The 17,126-nt window shown below is 24.8% G+C and overlaps 3 protein-coding genes across 3 annotated transcripts; all 3 read left to right on the top strand.

The window, feature by feature from the left end:
- Positions 1–5,341: 5,341 nt before the first annotated feature.
- Positions 5,342–7,415, top strand: LOC122859327 (putative odorant receptor 92a). The gene is made up of 3 exons (XM_044163227.1): positions 5,342–5,809; positions 5,864–5,969; positions 7,075–7,415. The coding sequence occupies exons 1-3, from the start codon at positions 5,342–5,344 to the stop codon at positions 7,413–7,415; spliced, it is 915 nt and encodes a 304-aa protein (XP_044019162.1).
- A 1,971-nt stretch (positions 7,416–9,386) lies between these two features.
- On the top strand, positions 9,387–10,779 carry LOC122860115. The gene is made up of 3 exons (XM_044163818.1): positions 9,387–9,533; positions 9,621–10,027; positions 10,539–10,779. Exons 1-3 carry the CDS (start codon positions 9,387–9,389, stop codon positions 10,777–10,779), a joined length of 795 nt encoding a protein of 264 aa, XP_044019753.1.
- Positions 10,780–13,352: 2,573 nt separating this feature from the next.
- On the top strand, positions 13,353–17,122 carry LOC122847701 (odorant receptor 13a-like). Its single transcript, XM_044145525.1, has 3 exons — positions 13,353–13,536; positions 13,615–14,332; positions 16,782–17,122. Exons 1-3 carry the CDS (start codon positions 13,366–13,368, stop codon positions 17,120–17,122), a joined length of 1,230 nt encoding a protein of 409 aa, XP_044001460.1. The 5' UTR covers positions 13,353–13,365.
- Positions 17,123–17,126: the final 4 nt, after the last annotated feature.

Consider the following 17,126-nt stretch of genomic DNA (forward strand, 5'->3'; position numbering starts at 1 on the left):
TTTTCGTCACTCCAACACATGTTATTTGGTGTTATCTATGGCCTCTCATAACACAAGCTTTATAGATAATAAAATTAAGTGGAACAATAACACAGAATATGCATTTGGATTACAAAAAAAATTAATTAATTTTCTTGGATACTGGCCAAACAATAATATTGATATATCATCAACAATAAAAGTTGGTATTATTAATATTACACAGGTAGGAACTTTACTATTATTAATACGTATATATTATTTTATTTAAAAGAAATTTCGTTATTTTAAAAAAAATTTATTAGATTTGTATTATTATTTTTTTCATGAAAAATTTTATTGTATATGGAAATTGTGGAAGTGGTGAACAACTAGTTGATGCGTTAACTTTAATAACATCAAGTTTATTGGCAATCTTTAAAAATATTTCACCATGGTTTAAAAAAAATCTTTACAATGATATTTTAAATTTTTTAATTAATGACTGGTCTTACATCAATAATATCAATGATAAATCACGTGACATAATGTTTAAATACGCAAAAATTGGTAGAATTGTATTGATCATTCAACTATTAGGAGCATATGGATCATTGATCCCAGTGATTGTGCGTTATCCTTCTACTATTCAAGTACTAAATGAATATAATAATGATACAATATTAGTAAGAAATTTTCCAATTGGTCCACATTGTTGGATTTCAATGACAATGCCATGGAATTTCTATGTGGGATTTTATATTATACTTTGTATTGATCTATTTATTTTGGCTACTTCATTTGTTGGTGGTGATGTTTTTTTATTTTCAATAGCTATACACATTTGTGGACAATTTCAAATTTTATATAATTCTATGGAAAATATAAATTACTATAAAAATTATCAACAACAACATTTGGTTATGAAAAATTTTGTCATACGACATAATCAACTTCTTATTATGTTAAAAAACTTTGAAAAAATTTGTAATAAAATTATATTTTTTGGAGTTATGGGAAATACATTTCTAATTTGCATTAGCGGTGAATAATTACAATTAATTTTTTCAATAAAATACATTAACACACACGTAAATAAATTTATTAATTTATTAATTTTTAATATTAATATACTTGTAATTTTATCAGGTGAGTAAATTTGTAATAATTAATAAAGTAATTTGCACGTGTACTTTACAGAGATAAAAAAAAAGTATTAAACTTTTCGAATTTTTTAAATAAACAAATATCAAATTTTAACATATTGCAATATATATTTTGTAAATTTATTTACGTAATGTGTTTTATTTTTTATGATAAATCATATATGTATGCACTTTTATATAAATAATAAATAATAATATCAATTAATTTTTTTTCAGGATTTATATTGCTTCAGTCATTTAATTTTACTCATAAAAAAATAGAATTTGGTTTGATAGCGAGAATGTTTGTTTTATTTTTACAATTATTTTTATACAGTTATGTAGGTGAAAATTTAACAAATAGAGCTAAAAATTTACAATTGGTAATTTATAACTGTAAGTGGCATGATTCATCACCGAAAATTATTAAAGATATGTCATTTATTATCGCACGTTCACAATATGAATTTCATTTAACAGCAGGAAAAACTAAAAATATGAATATGTCTAATTTTAAAGATATTGTTAAATCTATATTTTCGTATTTATCGATTCTTCGGTTGATGTTTGAAAAATAATACTAATATTTATCTTCTACCGACAAATATATATAAAACGTTATATAATAACTAAGATACAAAAAAAATGTCAACGAAATATTAATACACTATACTACTATAGTATATATACTAGTATAGTAATGTCTAAAAACGTTTCAAATTATAGCAAATATTTTGTATGATATAATAAATATAGATATATATGTACCATAAATTATTTTTCATTTTCTTTTCCTGTTCACAATACACAATAGATATTTCAACTCTTCGATCGAGTCTTCGGAGCTTCGAAAGTCTACCGAAACTTATAACACAATTATTTTTACAGACTGAAAAAGAGTATATACACAAGATGGAAAAAAAATAGTTTTATATGCCTACAACGTCTATAGAGCAAGTATAGTCATGTGAAAATATTTTTTTATATATTTTATTTTTTTCTATAGATGTGAAATAAATAATATAAATTTTTTTCAATCAATAATCATATATTATGTATACAAATAGGTTGGACATGGAAAAAAAATTCGTATTTTCTTTTTATTCAGAAAATTTAATAATTTATAATAAAAAAATTTATTATGCACCGTGTCTATAGAAGCTCACAGGCGACATGCACTGATATTAATATTAAATGAAGACTAAAGCAAAAAAAAATGTGTATAATATTTTGCATTATGTTTTTGTCACTCGATGTAAAAACAACAAATATATCTTTGCTCATCTATGGCGTCTCATAATACATCCTTTGTAGATATTAAAACCAAGTGGAACAATAACACAGAATATGCATTGGGAATTCATAAAAAAGTAATTCATTTTTTGGGATACTGGGCAAATGATAAATTTGATAATTCATCGAAAACAAGAGCTGGCATCATTAATATTGCACAAGTAAGCATTTACGTAATTCTTTTTTTTTTATACAAATATAATATAGAATTGTTATGTTGAATAAAATTTGTAGATTGGTATGGTCATTGTTTTCATAAAAAATTTTATCGCATATAAAAATTGTGGAACCGGTGAAGATCTAGTTGACGTGTTATCATTCATATCAACCTGTTTACTGGCAATTTTAAAAAATATATTACCATGGTTTAAAAAAAATCTTTACAACGATATTTTGAATTTTTTAATTAATGATTGGTCTAACATTAATAATATCAATATTGAATCACGTGACATTATGTTCAAATACGCCAAAATAGGTAGAGCTGTATTGATTATTCAACTATTGGCAGCATATTTTACATTTATTCCATTAATTGTACGTTCTATGAATCAATTAAACAATGGATATAATAATGATACAATAACAACTAAAAATTTTCCATTTGTTCCACATTGTTGGATATCAGCAACAATGTCATGGAATTTTTATGTTGGATTTTACATTATATTTTGTATTGAGCTATTTATTTTGGCAACTTCATTTGTCGGTGGTGATGTTTTTTTATTTACAATAGCCATCCATGTTTGTGGGCAATTTGAAATTTTATATAATACTATGGAAAATATAAATTACAATAAAACTTATCAACAACAACATTTTTTTATGAAAAATTTTGTCATACGACTTATTTGTTACATGTTACATTAATTAATAGAATTATATTTTTTGAAGTTTTGGGAAATACATTTCTTATTTGTATTACAGGTAAATAATTACAATTCATGTTTAAATATAATTTTAATAATAAATTCATTACTATATATAGGTATATATGTATGGTGCATTCCATGTCAACTCACAGGGTTTTTTCCCTCACCCTCTCAGATTTAAAAACAATTATTTTTTATGTCACAAGGGCAGTGGGAATAATGTGTGAATTTCCAAAGCGTCAGAGGGGTAGTGCGCATTTTGGAAATTCACACATTATTACCACTGTCCCTAGTAACATAATAGTATAGTTCGTTACATGTGCCCAATCAGAGAGCCCGCTCACAACTTATTTGGAGGGGAAACACTCGCCAAGGCTCGTGCTTGCCTCTCCAAATTCGTTGAGAGCACATTCTCTGCTTGGGCACTTGTAACGAAATATACTATTGCTATTGAACTTTACTTATAAAAGTTACAAAACAAAAATATAAATATTTAAACATAATATGGATTTTATCAATTTATTCACATAAAGTGACTTTTTTTTTTCTCAAAAAACCTCTCATGACTTATACCATAGCCCGTTTCACATAAATATATAATATTAATGAAAAATAATAATAATAATATATAGATTAAATTTTTTTTTTAGGATTTATATTGCTTCAGTCATTTAATTTATCTAAAGGACAAATGGAATTTTCTTTAATTGCTAGAATGTTTGTTTTATTTACGCAATTATTTTTATATAGCTATATTGGCGAAAATTTAACAAACAGAGCTAAAAATTTACAATCAGTAATTTACAATAGTAACTGGCATGATTTATCACCAAAAATTATAAAAGATATGACATTTATCATCTCACGTTCACAATATGAATTTCATTTGACAGCAGGAAAAACGAGAAATATGAACATGTCTAATTTCAAAGATATTGTTAAATCTATATTTTCATATTTATCTATTCTCAGATTGATGTTTGAAAAGTAACAATACATTACCTTGTATCTGAACCTGATGCAATTAAATAATTTTTCATTTTTCAAACTTGATTAATAATGTTTTTTTGCAAATTGAACTTGTTGACAAACACCATGAAATCACAACAAATTTTATAATAAAACCATTTTAAATTATTGTAATTATTTTGTACAATTTATTTAATAAAATAATACATGTTATTTTAACAATTTATTTTCCTATATACAAAATAAAATTTTCTTTTCTGTTCTGTACACAATAGATATTTCAACTCTTCAAGTTTTCGGAGCTTCGAAAGTCTACCGAAACTTATAACACATAATTATTTTTACAGACGAAAAAAGAATATATACACAAGATGAAAAAAAAATAGTTTTATATGTTTACAACGTCTATAGAGTAAGTATAGTCATGTAAAAATATTTTCTCATATATTTTATTTTTTTCTATAGATGTGAAATAAATAATATAAATTTTTTTCAATCAATACTCATATATTATGTATATACATATGTTAGACATAAAAAAAATAAATTCGGATTTTCTTTTTCTCTTGGAAATTTAATAATTCATAAAAAAAAAATTTATTATGCACCGCGTCTATAGATGCTCGCAGGCGACATGCACTTTTATTAATATTAAATGAACTAAAGCAAAATAAAATGTGTATAATATTTTGCATTACTTTTTTGTCACTCGACGTAAAAACAACAAATATATCTTTGCTCATCTATGGCGTCTCATAATACATCCTCTGTAGATAATACAACCAAGTGGAACAATGACACACAATATGCTTTGGGAATTCATAAAAAAGTTATTCGTTTTTTGGGATACTGGGCTAAAGATGAATTTGATAATTCATCGAAAACAAGAGCTGGCATCCTGAATATTACTCACGTAAGTATTTACGTACAATTTTATTTTTGTAATTATTAAGTATTTGTTTTTTTCTATTTTATTTTATACAAATATAAGAGACTCGTTATTTTAAAAAAATTTTTTAGATAAGTATTTTGATTGTTTTTATAAAAAATTTTATTGTATATGGTACTTGCGGAAATGATGAAGACTTACTTGACGTCTTAGCTATGTTTACATCAAGTTCCTTGTCAACTTTGAAAAACTTATTACCTTGGTTTCAAAAAAATCTTTACAATGATATTTTGAATTTTTTAATTGATGATTGGTCTTACATCAATAATCACAATAATAAATCACGTAAAATAATGTTTAAATACGCAAAAATAGGTAGAGCTGTTTTGATTATTCAACTATTGGGAGCGTATTTTACATTTATCCCATTAATTGGACGTTCTATCAGACAATCAAACGATGGACATAATAATGATACAATAACAGCTAGAAAAGTTCCATTCATTCCGGAGTGTTGGATACCAGTGACAATGCCATTGAATCTCTATGTTGGATTTTATATTATATTTTGTATTGCCTTATTTACTATGTGCACTTCATTTGTTGGTAGTGATGCTTTGTTCTTTACAATCGCATTGCATATTTGTGGACAATTTCAAATTTTATATAATTCTATGGAAAATATAAATGGACATAAAACTTATCAACAACAACATCATTCTATGAAAAATTTTGTCATACGACATAATCAACTTCTTGTTATGTTAAAAAACTTTGAAGAAATTTGTAATAAAATTATATTTTTTGCAGTTTTGGGAAATGTATTTCTTAGCTGTACTACTGGTAAATTATTACAATTGATTATTTAAATAAATTTTTAACAAGTCTAAATATGCACAAATATATTGATATATAAATTATACCCGTATATTTATATTACGCGAGTAAAATTATAATGTGGTATACTTTAAATGACAAGTTAAAAATAAGGCAAAAAAAAAAAGACCTGATTTTTCGCATAGAATATACAAGTATAGGGGAAAGTGGGGAAAAATGGAACACCCAAAAAAATATTTTGACTTATATTAATTTTTAATTTTTTTTTATTTTTCTGTTACCGCTATCTGATTTGAAAAACCGGAAAAAATTTGACGCAAATTTTGTGATTACTAACGTTTATTAAATGTTTAGAACTTTTTCTTTCGTAAAAACGTACCATTCTACAAACAATTTAAATAAAAAAAAAAAAAAAAACTTTAAAAAATCTTTTTGTTTTTTTAATTTATAAGTGAGAAAAACTGATCAGAAAATACTATTCTCATGGGATGGACGATTTTTTAAAACGAAGAGAGAGACAACATTTTTTCTCTGTTTTTTGTCTTTTTCGCACTCATAGAAATATTGTGTTTCTGGAAGTCATCCGCAAGAGGTCTCTAGTGATTTTTCAATAATTCTTCATAAAAATCCATTTTTTCATACTTTAATTATTAATTGTAAAAAAACTATTCTCCAAACTTCTTTTATTTTTTTTCTATACGTTTTCTTTTGTCTCATTTTATAACCCGATAGTTTTTTTTTCATGATGACATATTGTCGATTGGAGATATTGGTATTTTAATGGATTTTTTTTTGACAAAAATCGCATTCTCCAAAAAAGCCAATGTTAAAAGTTGTCAACTTTAAAAATTAATAAAAAAAAAACGAGCTTCCAAACAATTACCAAAAAATCACATAAAATGTATTAGTATTTCAAAAATCTACTGTATAAATTTCATTTCTTTTTCATATTCCGAAAAAAATCGTCCAAATCCCTTAAGTGTTCCATTTTGCTCCGCTTTCTCCTATACATATATTTATGTATACATACAATATAATACAAAATAATTTTATATAAATATATAGTATTTAAAAAATTAATATAATAATATACATTAAACTTTTTTTTTAGGATTTATATTGCTTCAGTCTTTTGACATATCTCAAGGACAAATAGAATGGAGTTTAATTGCTAGAATATTTCTTTTATTTGTGCAATTATTTTCATATAGTTATATCGGTGAAGAATTAACAAACAGAGCTGGAAATATACAATCAGTAATTTATAATAGCAACTGGGATGATTTGTCACCAAAAATTATTAAAGATATGGCATTTATTATTGCACGTTCACAATATGAATTTCATTTGACAGCCGGTAAAATGCAAAATATGAGTATAGCTAATTTTAAAGATATTGTTAAAGCTATATTTTCATATTTATCAGTTCTTCGATTGATGTTTCAAAAGTAATATCATTTAACTTTAAACGTGAACCTCATGCAAATAGATAATTTTTGATTGCCCAAACTTGATTAATGATGTTTCTCTGTGTAATTAAACCATCTCGAAATCACAATACATTAAACAATAAAAAATTTATAAAAATTTCTATATCCTAATTTATTCTCCATGAGTATAGTAGTTATTAATAAATTTTAAATTAGGTGAGTAAATTTATAATAATTAATAAACCAATTTGCACGTGTACTTTATAAAAAGATAAAAAAAAGCATTAAAATTTTGAAGTTTTTAAATAAACAAATATCAAATTTTAACATATTGCAATATAGGGGAAAGCGGGGCAAAATGGAACACCCAAAAAAATATTTTGACTCATATTTTTTTTCATTTTTTCGTCACTCTTCCGAAAAGCCGGAAGAAAATAAATGCAATAAAAAAAAAATTTTTTAGAAAATTTTTTGAGCATTTTTTTTAAGAACAAAGAAAATTATTTTTTATATGTTTTTTTTTGTTCGTTGAGATTTAGAGAAAAATGGTGATAAATTAATTTAAAAGCAATTGTTCGTAATTATAGATGAAGAGAAATATAAAAAAAAATTAATTTTTGTGATTAATATCACATTTTACTAAACAACGATAAATAAATTTATGATAATAATTTTTTTTTTTAATTGTTAAAAATTATTTATGTTTTTTTTATTAATAAGTGAGAAAAACTAATCGGAAAATACTATTGTCATACATCGATTTATATTTTTTCCTTAAGTGTTCCATTTTGCCCCGCTTCCCCTTATGTATATATTTTGTAAATTTATTTACGTAATATAATGTGTCTTTATTTTTTAATGATAAATCATATACGCACTCTTATAAAATAAATAATAATATCAAATAATTTTTTTTCAGGATTTATATTGCTTCAGTCATTTAATTTTCCTCATAAAAAAATAGAATTTGGTTTGATGGTGAGAATGTTTGTTTTATTTTTGCAATTATTTTTATACAGTTATGTAGGTGAAAATTTAACAAATAGAGCTAAAAATTTACAATCGGTAATTTATAACTGTAACTGGCATGATTCATCACCGAAAATTATTAAAGATATGTCATTTATTATCGCACGTTCACAATATGAATTTAACAGCAGGAAAAACTAAAAATATGAACATGTCTAATTTTAAAGATATTGTTAAATCTATACTTTCGTATTTATATCGATTCTTCGTTTGGTGTTTGAAAAATAATATTTTTTACCTTCTATTTTAATCTCATTTAATCAGATAATTCTTCTTGTTTTATCAACTTGATTATTAATGTTTTTATATAATTAAACTTGTTGAAAATCATCTTCAAATCACAACACATTGAATAATAAAAAATAAAAAAATAATTTGAGTTTATAGTAGTTATTGAAAATTTTTCAAATTACAGCAAATTTGTTATATGTTATAAATAAATAAATATATATGTACCATAAAAAAATTATCATTTTTCTCCTCTGTTTACAATACACAATAGATATTTCAACTTTTCAAGTCTTTGGAGCCTTGAAAGTCTATCGTAACTTATATGTATACACAGAATCAAAAAAAAATAGTTCGATATGTTTGCAACGACTATAGAGTAAGTACATATAGTAAAAAATATAAAATATATTTTTTATATATTTTATTTTTTTCTATAGATGTGAAATAAATAATATAAATTTTTTTCAATCAATACTTATATATTATGTATAGATACGTGGAACATGGAAAAAACTTTGTGCTTTTTTTTTTTCCTGGAAATTTAATAATTCATAATAAAAAAATTTATTATGCACCACGTCTATAGAAGCTCACAGGCGACATGCACTGATATTAATATTAAATGAAGACTAAAGCAAAATAAAATGTATATTATTTTGCATTACTCTCATATCAATCGACGTGAACACATAAAATATATTTTATATTTACCGTGGTGTCTTATAATAAAAAAATGGTTCTACAAAATAATCCTAAATGGAATGAAAATACAGAATATGCTTTAGGACTGCATAAAAAATTAATTAGTTCTTTAGGATGTTGGCCAGAATATTTTGATAAATCATCAGAAATAAAATCAAAAATTTTCACTACAACGCAGGTAAAAAAAAATTTACTTATTTTTTTAATTATTGCTGTGATTGTATCAACAAAAAAAATGTATAAATTTTTAAAATTAAATATTTAGATTGCTGTTGTAATGATATTAATTAAAAATTTTATTTCATATGGTAAATGTGGAACTGATGAAGAATTAATTGACGGATTAATATTAATAACACTAAGTTCATTGTCAATAATGAAAATAATATTGCCATGGTATTACAAAAATCTTCAAATTAACATTTTAAATTCAGTAATTGATGATTGGTTTTTTGTTAATGATGATAAATCACGTAAAATAATGTTAAAATACGCAAAAATTGGTAGAATTGTATTGATCATTCAATCAATTGGAACATATGGATCATTTATTCCATTGATGACACGTTATCCATCAGTTATTGAAATAACAAATGAATATAATAATGATACAGTATTTCTAAGAAATACTTTATTTGGTCCACGTTGTTGGATATCAATGACCATGTCATGGTATCTATATATTGGATATTATATTATACTAAGTATTGATATATTAATTTTGGGAACTTCTTTTGTTGGTAGCCATGTTTTTTTATTTTCAATTGCAATGCATCTATGTGGACAATTTGAAATTCTATCAAATAGCATCAAAAATATTAATGTCAATGAATATTATAAACAACGTTTTTTTATAAAAAATTTTGTTAAACGACATAATCATCTTCTTGAAGTTTTAAAAAAATTTGAAAAAGCTTGTAATTTATTAATTTTTATTGAAGTTTATGCAAATATATTTCTCATCGTTATGAATGGTAAATATTAATAATTTTTTTTTCTATTTTTAATGATTCATAATGAAAAAAAACAAACGTTAAAAATGTATATATATTTTTGATTGTTGTATAGCTTTTATTTTTTCAGGATTTTTAATGTTACGATCATTAGATACGTTTGACAAGATTTTGACATTAAAAACGTTAGTAAGAATGTTTCTTTTATATTTACAAATATATTTATACAGTTGGATAGGCGAATATTCATCATATTGGAGTAGTCATTTACAATTATCAATTTATAATCGTAATTGGTATGATTTAGAACCAAAAATTATTAAAGATTTGTCATTTATTATTTCACGTTCACAATATGAATTTCATTTAACAGCTGGAAAAATTCAAAATATGAATATGTCGAGTTTTAAAAATATTATTAAATCTATATTTTCATTGTTATCAATTTTACGTTTGATGTTTGATAATTAACAATTTTTTTATTGCATTTAATTCAACTTGTATTTTGTTGTATGACATTTAAAATAAACATACTAAAATACTTTCTTAATAATTAATTAATTGTTTTTGTATTTTTATCTTAATGTATTATTTTCAGATTTTAGATTTTTGCATCATATTTTTTTTTTTTTTGTAATGTACAATTTATAAAATAATACAAAAATAACTGGTAAAAATATATTTGAGGAGAGACTAAAACAAATTTCGCCTACTATTTATTTTGGTAAATTTTTGGACAATAATATTATAATAGTATACTGGCAAAATTGTAAGACTCCTAGACTGAGTGCGAAGAATTTTCAACCCCTGTGTGCTTCAGGGGTTGGCTGTTACGTTGATCGTAAAAATACCGTAAACTCAACAGCAAAAGGCCGACCAAAAAACTACAAAATTGCATTGAAAATTTTTTTTTTTTTTCTAAAAACCAGTTGAATATTTATATGAAAAAATATACACAATATATCGTCGCATTAAAGGATGAAGGGCGTAAGTGCCATTTTTGAAAATTTTTTTTTTATTAAAAGAAAAAGAGCGTAAATACAAATTTATTAATTTTTGGGTTTTTCATGTAATTTCAAAGCTTAAAAAAAATAACCTTTTGATAAGGATAAAGGGCATGTCCGGATTTACGTCTTTTCCATTATCAAAATCATTTCGATAAAGATGAAGGCGTATGTCCAGGATTTATGTCTTTTCCCGTTATCAAAATAATTTTGATAAAAGATGAAGGGCGTATTTCAATTTTATTTTCGAATTTATTCAAGAGCAGTTATTTAACAGACGATCATTTATTTATTGATAATTATGAACGTAATCAGCAATTTGGTGGCCCTTCAACTCTATCAAAATGATAATGGAAAAACGTAAGTCGCCACGCCTTTATCCTTCCCTGCGCTTTAAAACCAAAGAGTAAAACACTACGCCCTTTTCTTTGACGTTTTTGGCACTTACGCCCCTTATCCTTTAATGCGACGATATGTATGAAATATTTCAAGAAGACATCTGAAATAAAATAACGAAAAACGATGTGATGAAACTTTTGATACAAGGGCTTCATAATTTTGTCTGTGATACATTAACGAGCGATGGTTCCGGGGGTAACGCACTGGCTTTTAAAGTATAGGTTTAGTTAGGTTTAGATTAGGCAGAGGTTCGAGGCTTAGTTAGGACAGAAAAAAAAAAAAATATATAACAATTAGTTCTTCAAGTGGAAAATTTATAATAAGTCCTGAAAAAAAAATACTTTTATATTTTTTTTGATCACATTATGTGATTATTCTATCAATGTGATCAATAAATAAATCACATAATGTGATCAAAAACCATCAATGTGATTTTAAATTAGAAAAGATCATATTTTTGATCACATTATGTGATTTATTTATTGATCACATTGATAGAATAATCACATAGACAATTAGTATTTTAGGAGTAAAATGTGATCTATAAATCAAATACGGATCAAGACTTAGCGCAGATTTTAAATTATAAAGTGATTATTTAAAATCCCTCAAAACAAAGTGTCCAGGTGCAATGGTATGAGTGTTTGCAGCTGCGCGATTCATCTAGCAGTATGATTTAGCTCTATCTGGCGAATTTGTGAATAAATTAAAATGAAAACAAAAGCATGCAATCCATGGCGCGTAAACACACGTGGGTTCAGACGCCATAATGATAATAATTCACGACGCGATTCTCATTGGTCAAGCAGGTGGCAAGCAAGACTGGCGTCGGCGGGCCAAAAAAACTTTACGTACTATTTAAAATTTCACGTTCAATCTCGTGGTATACCTGGCATGCGCGACTTACGAGACATCCTGTATAATATACTATATAGGTATACAGTATTTTGTATATCTCATGCTTGGAAGACACGTGTAGCTGCGTGAGAGAGCCTGTAAGAGACGCTCAAAGTTCATGAGAGCCGTATGAGAGCCACAAATTTTTCATCTCGGGAAATTATAGCAAATATTTTGTGTGATATAATAAATAAATATATATATATGTATGTACCATAAAATATTTTCCATTTTCTTTTTCTGTTCACAATATACACAATAGATATTTCAACTCTTCAAGTCTTCGGATCTTCGAAAGTCTACCGTAACTTATAACACATAATTATTATTACAGACTGAAAAAGAATATATGTATACACAAGATGGAAAAAGAGTAGTTTGATATGTTATAAATTTATACACACAACGTCTATAGAGTAAGTATATATACTAGTCATGTGAAGATATTTTTTTATATATTTTATTTTTTTCCATAGATGTAAAATGAATAATATATAAATTTTTTTAAATCAATACTTATATATTATGTATAGATACGTAGAACATGAAAAAAACTTTGTATTTTATTTTTTTTCCTGGAAATTTAATAATTCATAATAAAAAAATTTATTATGCACCACCACGTCTATAGATGGTTGCATGCGATATTCGATGATATTAATATTAAATGAAGACTAAAGCAAAATAAAAGGTGTACAATATTTTGCATTACTTTTTTGTCACTCGATATAAGAACAACAAATATATTTGTTTATCTATGGCGTCTCATAATACACATTCTGTAGATAATTTTACAACTAAGTGGAACAAAAACACGGAATATGCATTTGGATTACAAAGAAAAATAATAAGTTTTTTGGGATACTGGCCAAAAAATGAATTTAATAAATCATCGAAAATAAAAATTGGCATTCTGAATATTACACAGGTAAGAATTTTATTACATATTATTAATACGTATTGTTTTATTTTATAAAAAAATTATTATTGAAAAAAAATTTATTAGATGTTTATTGTTATTTTTTTCATAAAAAATTTGATTGTAAGTGGTAATTGTGGAAGTGGTGAAGAACTAGTTGACGCATTAACATTTATATTAGTCAGTTTATTGGCAATTTTAAAAAATTCATTACCATGGTTTCAAAAAATTTTTTACACTGATATTTTAAATTTCTTAATTGATGATTGGTTTTACTTTTATAATATCAGTAATAAATCGCATGACATAATGCTTAAGTACGCAAAAATAGGTAGAATTGTATTGTTAATTCAAGTATTGGGAACATATGGAGCAATGATCCCAGTGATTATGCGTTATCCTTCTACCATTCAAGTATTAAATGAATACAATAATGATACAATCTTAGCAAGAAACTTTCCACTTGGTCCACCTTGTTGGATATCAATGACCATGTCATGGAATTTATATATTGGATTTTATGTTATATTTTATATTGACTTATGTATTTTGGTTACTTCTTTTGTTGCTAGTGATGTTTTTTTATTTACCATTGCAATGCATATTTGCGGACAATTTCAAATTTTATATAATAGTATGGATAATATAAATAACTATAAAAATTATCAACAACAACGTTTTATTGTCAAAAATTTTGTCATACGACATAATCAACTTCTTATTATGTTGAAAAACTTTGAAAAAATTTGTAATAAAATTATATTTTGTGAAGTTATGGGAAATACATTTCTTATTTGCATTAGTGGTAAATAGTTATATAATTAATTCTTTCAATAAAATACATTAACACACGTAAATAAATTTATTCATATACATACAAGATTTATACATATGGGGCATTCTGAGTCACTTCAGCTGGTCATCTGCCTGACCCTCACGGATTGAGTTGAAAATTTTTTTTATATGTTGTTTTTGGCTGTTTATGCAGCCTGAAATTTTTGACGTATTTTAGCCGGGTTGTGAATGCTTAATTCATAAAAAAAGCCCCAATTTAAATACATGAAATTTTTTCCATAAAATAAAGTACTCAATTCACGTATATTCAATTAAAAATTAGAGTGGGCCGAGACGTTTATATGCTTTTTTTTTTTTTTTTCAAAATTTTTAAATACAAAAAAATAAAACAAAATTAAAACATATCTTGGTAAAATTTCATTTTCGGCGTATTTTAGAACTAAAAAGTAAAAAATTTCAATTTTTAACGAAATGTTCGTGAAATTTTCCACTTTTCAGTTTTAAAATATGCCGAAAATGAAATTTTACCAAGATATGTTTTAATTTTTTTTTATTTTTTTGTATTTAAAAATTTAATTTTTTTTTTTCAAAATATTTTGAAAAAAAAAATTGAAAAAAAAAAAAAAGCATAAAAATGTCTCGGCCCATTCTAGATTTTAATCGAACACACGTGAATTGAGTACCTTATTTTATGAAAAATTATTGAAAGTTAGCCGACACCGATAAAACATTGACTTTGTAGATGATTGTAATATATTTAGTTTGTTTGTCAACCTCATAATTGAAATTTATGCCTGACATTTTCGCGGCTGATATATATTAAGATGCTTAATGATCCGTTTGCCTGTTCATTTTATTAATTATTGTACTATTCATGCATTAGTACTTGCGTGGTTACAGTGATGAAAAATAACAAATATTGGAGTTTGATTTTTTTTTTTTTTTTATTATTAAATATATCATAATGAATTGATAAGATAATAATAATTAAATATTTACTTAGTTGTTGATTATTTAAAAAATGTTATTGTTTATCATTGTACACATTTTATTGATCCTCAACATTGCCCAACACCAAAATGACATTTGGTCGTCATTTTTTATCAGTGTACTCACGCATGCGCAAGTTCTAATTAACAGGGGGATGAATAGTACAATAGTTTTTAATTAATATTTAAAAAAATAAAAATTATTGAACAGTGACAAACGAAAAATAATGATGTACAAACGATTTGCTATCGATTAAGCATCTTATTACTATAAAAATATCAGCCATTCGAAAATTATAAATTGTCGGCTATCTGGCAACTCCAAATATTCATTAATTAATTAAAATTAATGAGGGGGTTAATAAACAAAACTAAATATATTACAATCATCTACAATCCAAGTACAATCAGCTACAATCATTGTTTTTTTGTCGGCCCATTACTTGTCGGCTAACTGTTAATAAACATTTAGTTTGGGGCTTTTTTTATGAAAGAAGAGAATTAACATTAAAACACTCTACTTTACCGGCTAAAACACGTCACAAAATTTTCAAAAAAATTCAGGCTGCATAAAAAGCCAAAAACAACATATAAAAAAATTTTCAACTCAATCCGAGAGGGTCAGGCAGATGACCAGCTGAAGTGACTCAGAATGCCCCATATACATACATATATAAAAAAACCCATTTTCAATTTATCTTTCATGGGTATTGTTTAAATATTTTAGAGGTGGAATTGTTTATTTGATTAACATGGCACACTTTTCTTGATTATTTATCGTTCGTTCTTCGCGTTGGTCTTATTTCATAGAGTATTGAATTTTATAGCATATAATATTCATAGTTTTGATCATTTACAATTTTGTTTTTCAGAAAAATTGTAAATACTACCTTTTTGAAGCATTATTTTACTATTTTTTTTAATTGTAAGTGATCAAAACTATGAATATTATATGCTATAGAATTTAATACTCTATCAAATGAGACCAACGTGAACTTGAACGGTCGAAAATTAAAGCCTCCATGATCAAAATAGTGAATGAAGTGTATTAAGCCCATGTTAATCAAATGGAAAAAACAAATGACTCCTGAACCACCTCTAAATATTTTTCAATTGAGTTCAAATTTTTTCTGGGCATGATTTAGAGTTGTATGAACTTGTATAAAGATGGGTGAAGAGAAAAAAAAATATCGAAAAAAAAAAAAACACCCTAATATATACATTAATGTATACTTGTAATTTTATTAAGTGAGTAAATTTATCATAAAGCATTTTGCTATTGCACGTGTATTTTACACGAATGAAGAAAAAGCATTAAACTTTTGAATTCTTTAGATAAACAAATATCAGTTTCTTAATCTATATATACCTATATATTTTGTAAATTTATTTATTTTTCTTGTCTACGCACTTTTATCCGAATAATATTAATAAAAAATTAAATAATAATATCAATTAATTTTTTTTTAGGATTTATAGTGCTTCAGTCATTCGATTTCTCTCAAAATAAATTAGAATTTGGTTTGGTGGTGAGAATGTTTATTTTATTTTTGCAATTATTTTTATATAGTTATGCAGGTGAAAATTTAACAAATAGAGCTAAAAATTTACAATCAGTAATTTATAATAGCAGCTGGGATGATTTATCACCGAAAATTATTAAAGATATGACATTTATTATTTTACATACACAATATGAATTTTATTTAACAGCAGGTAAAATGCAAAACATGAACTTGTCTAATTTTAAAAATATTGTTAAATCTATATTTTCATATTTATCAGTTCTTCGATTGATGTTTGAAAAATAATATT

The sequence above is a fragment of the Aphidius gifuensis genome, linkage group LG1 (assembly GCF_014905175.1).
Source record: "Aphidius gifuensis isolate YNYX2018 linkage group LG1, ASM1490517v1, whole genome shotgun sequence".
NCBI lineage: Eukaryota > Metazoa > Arthropoda > Insecta > Hymenoptera > Braconidae > Aphidius > Aphidius gifuensis.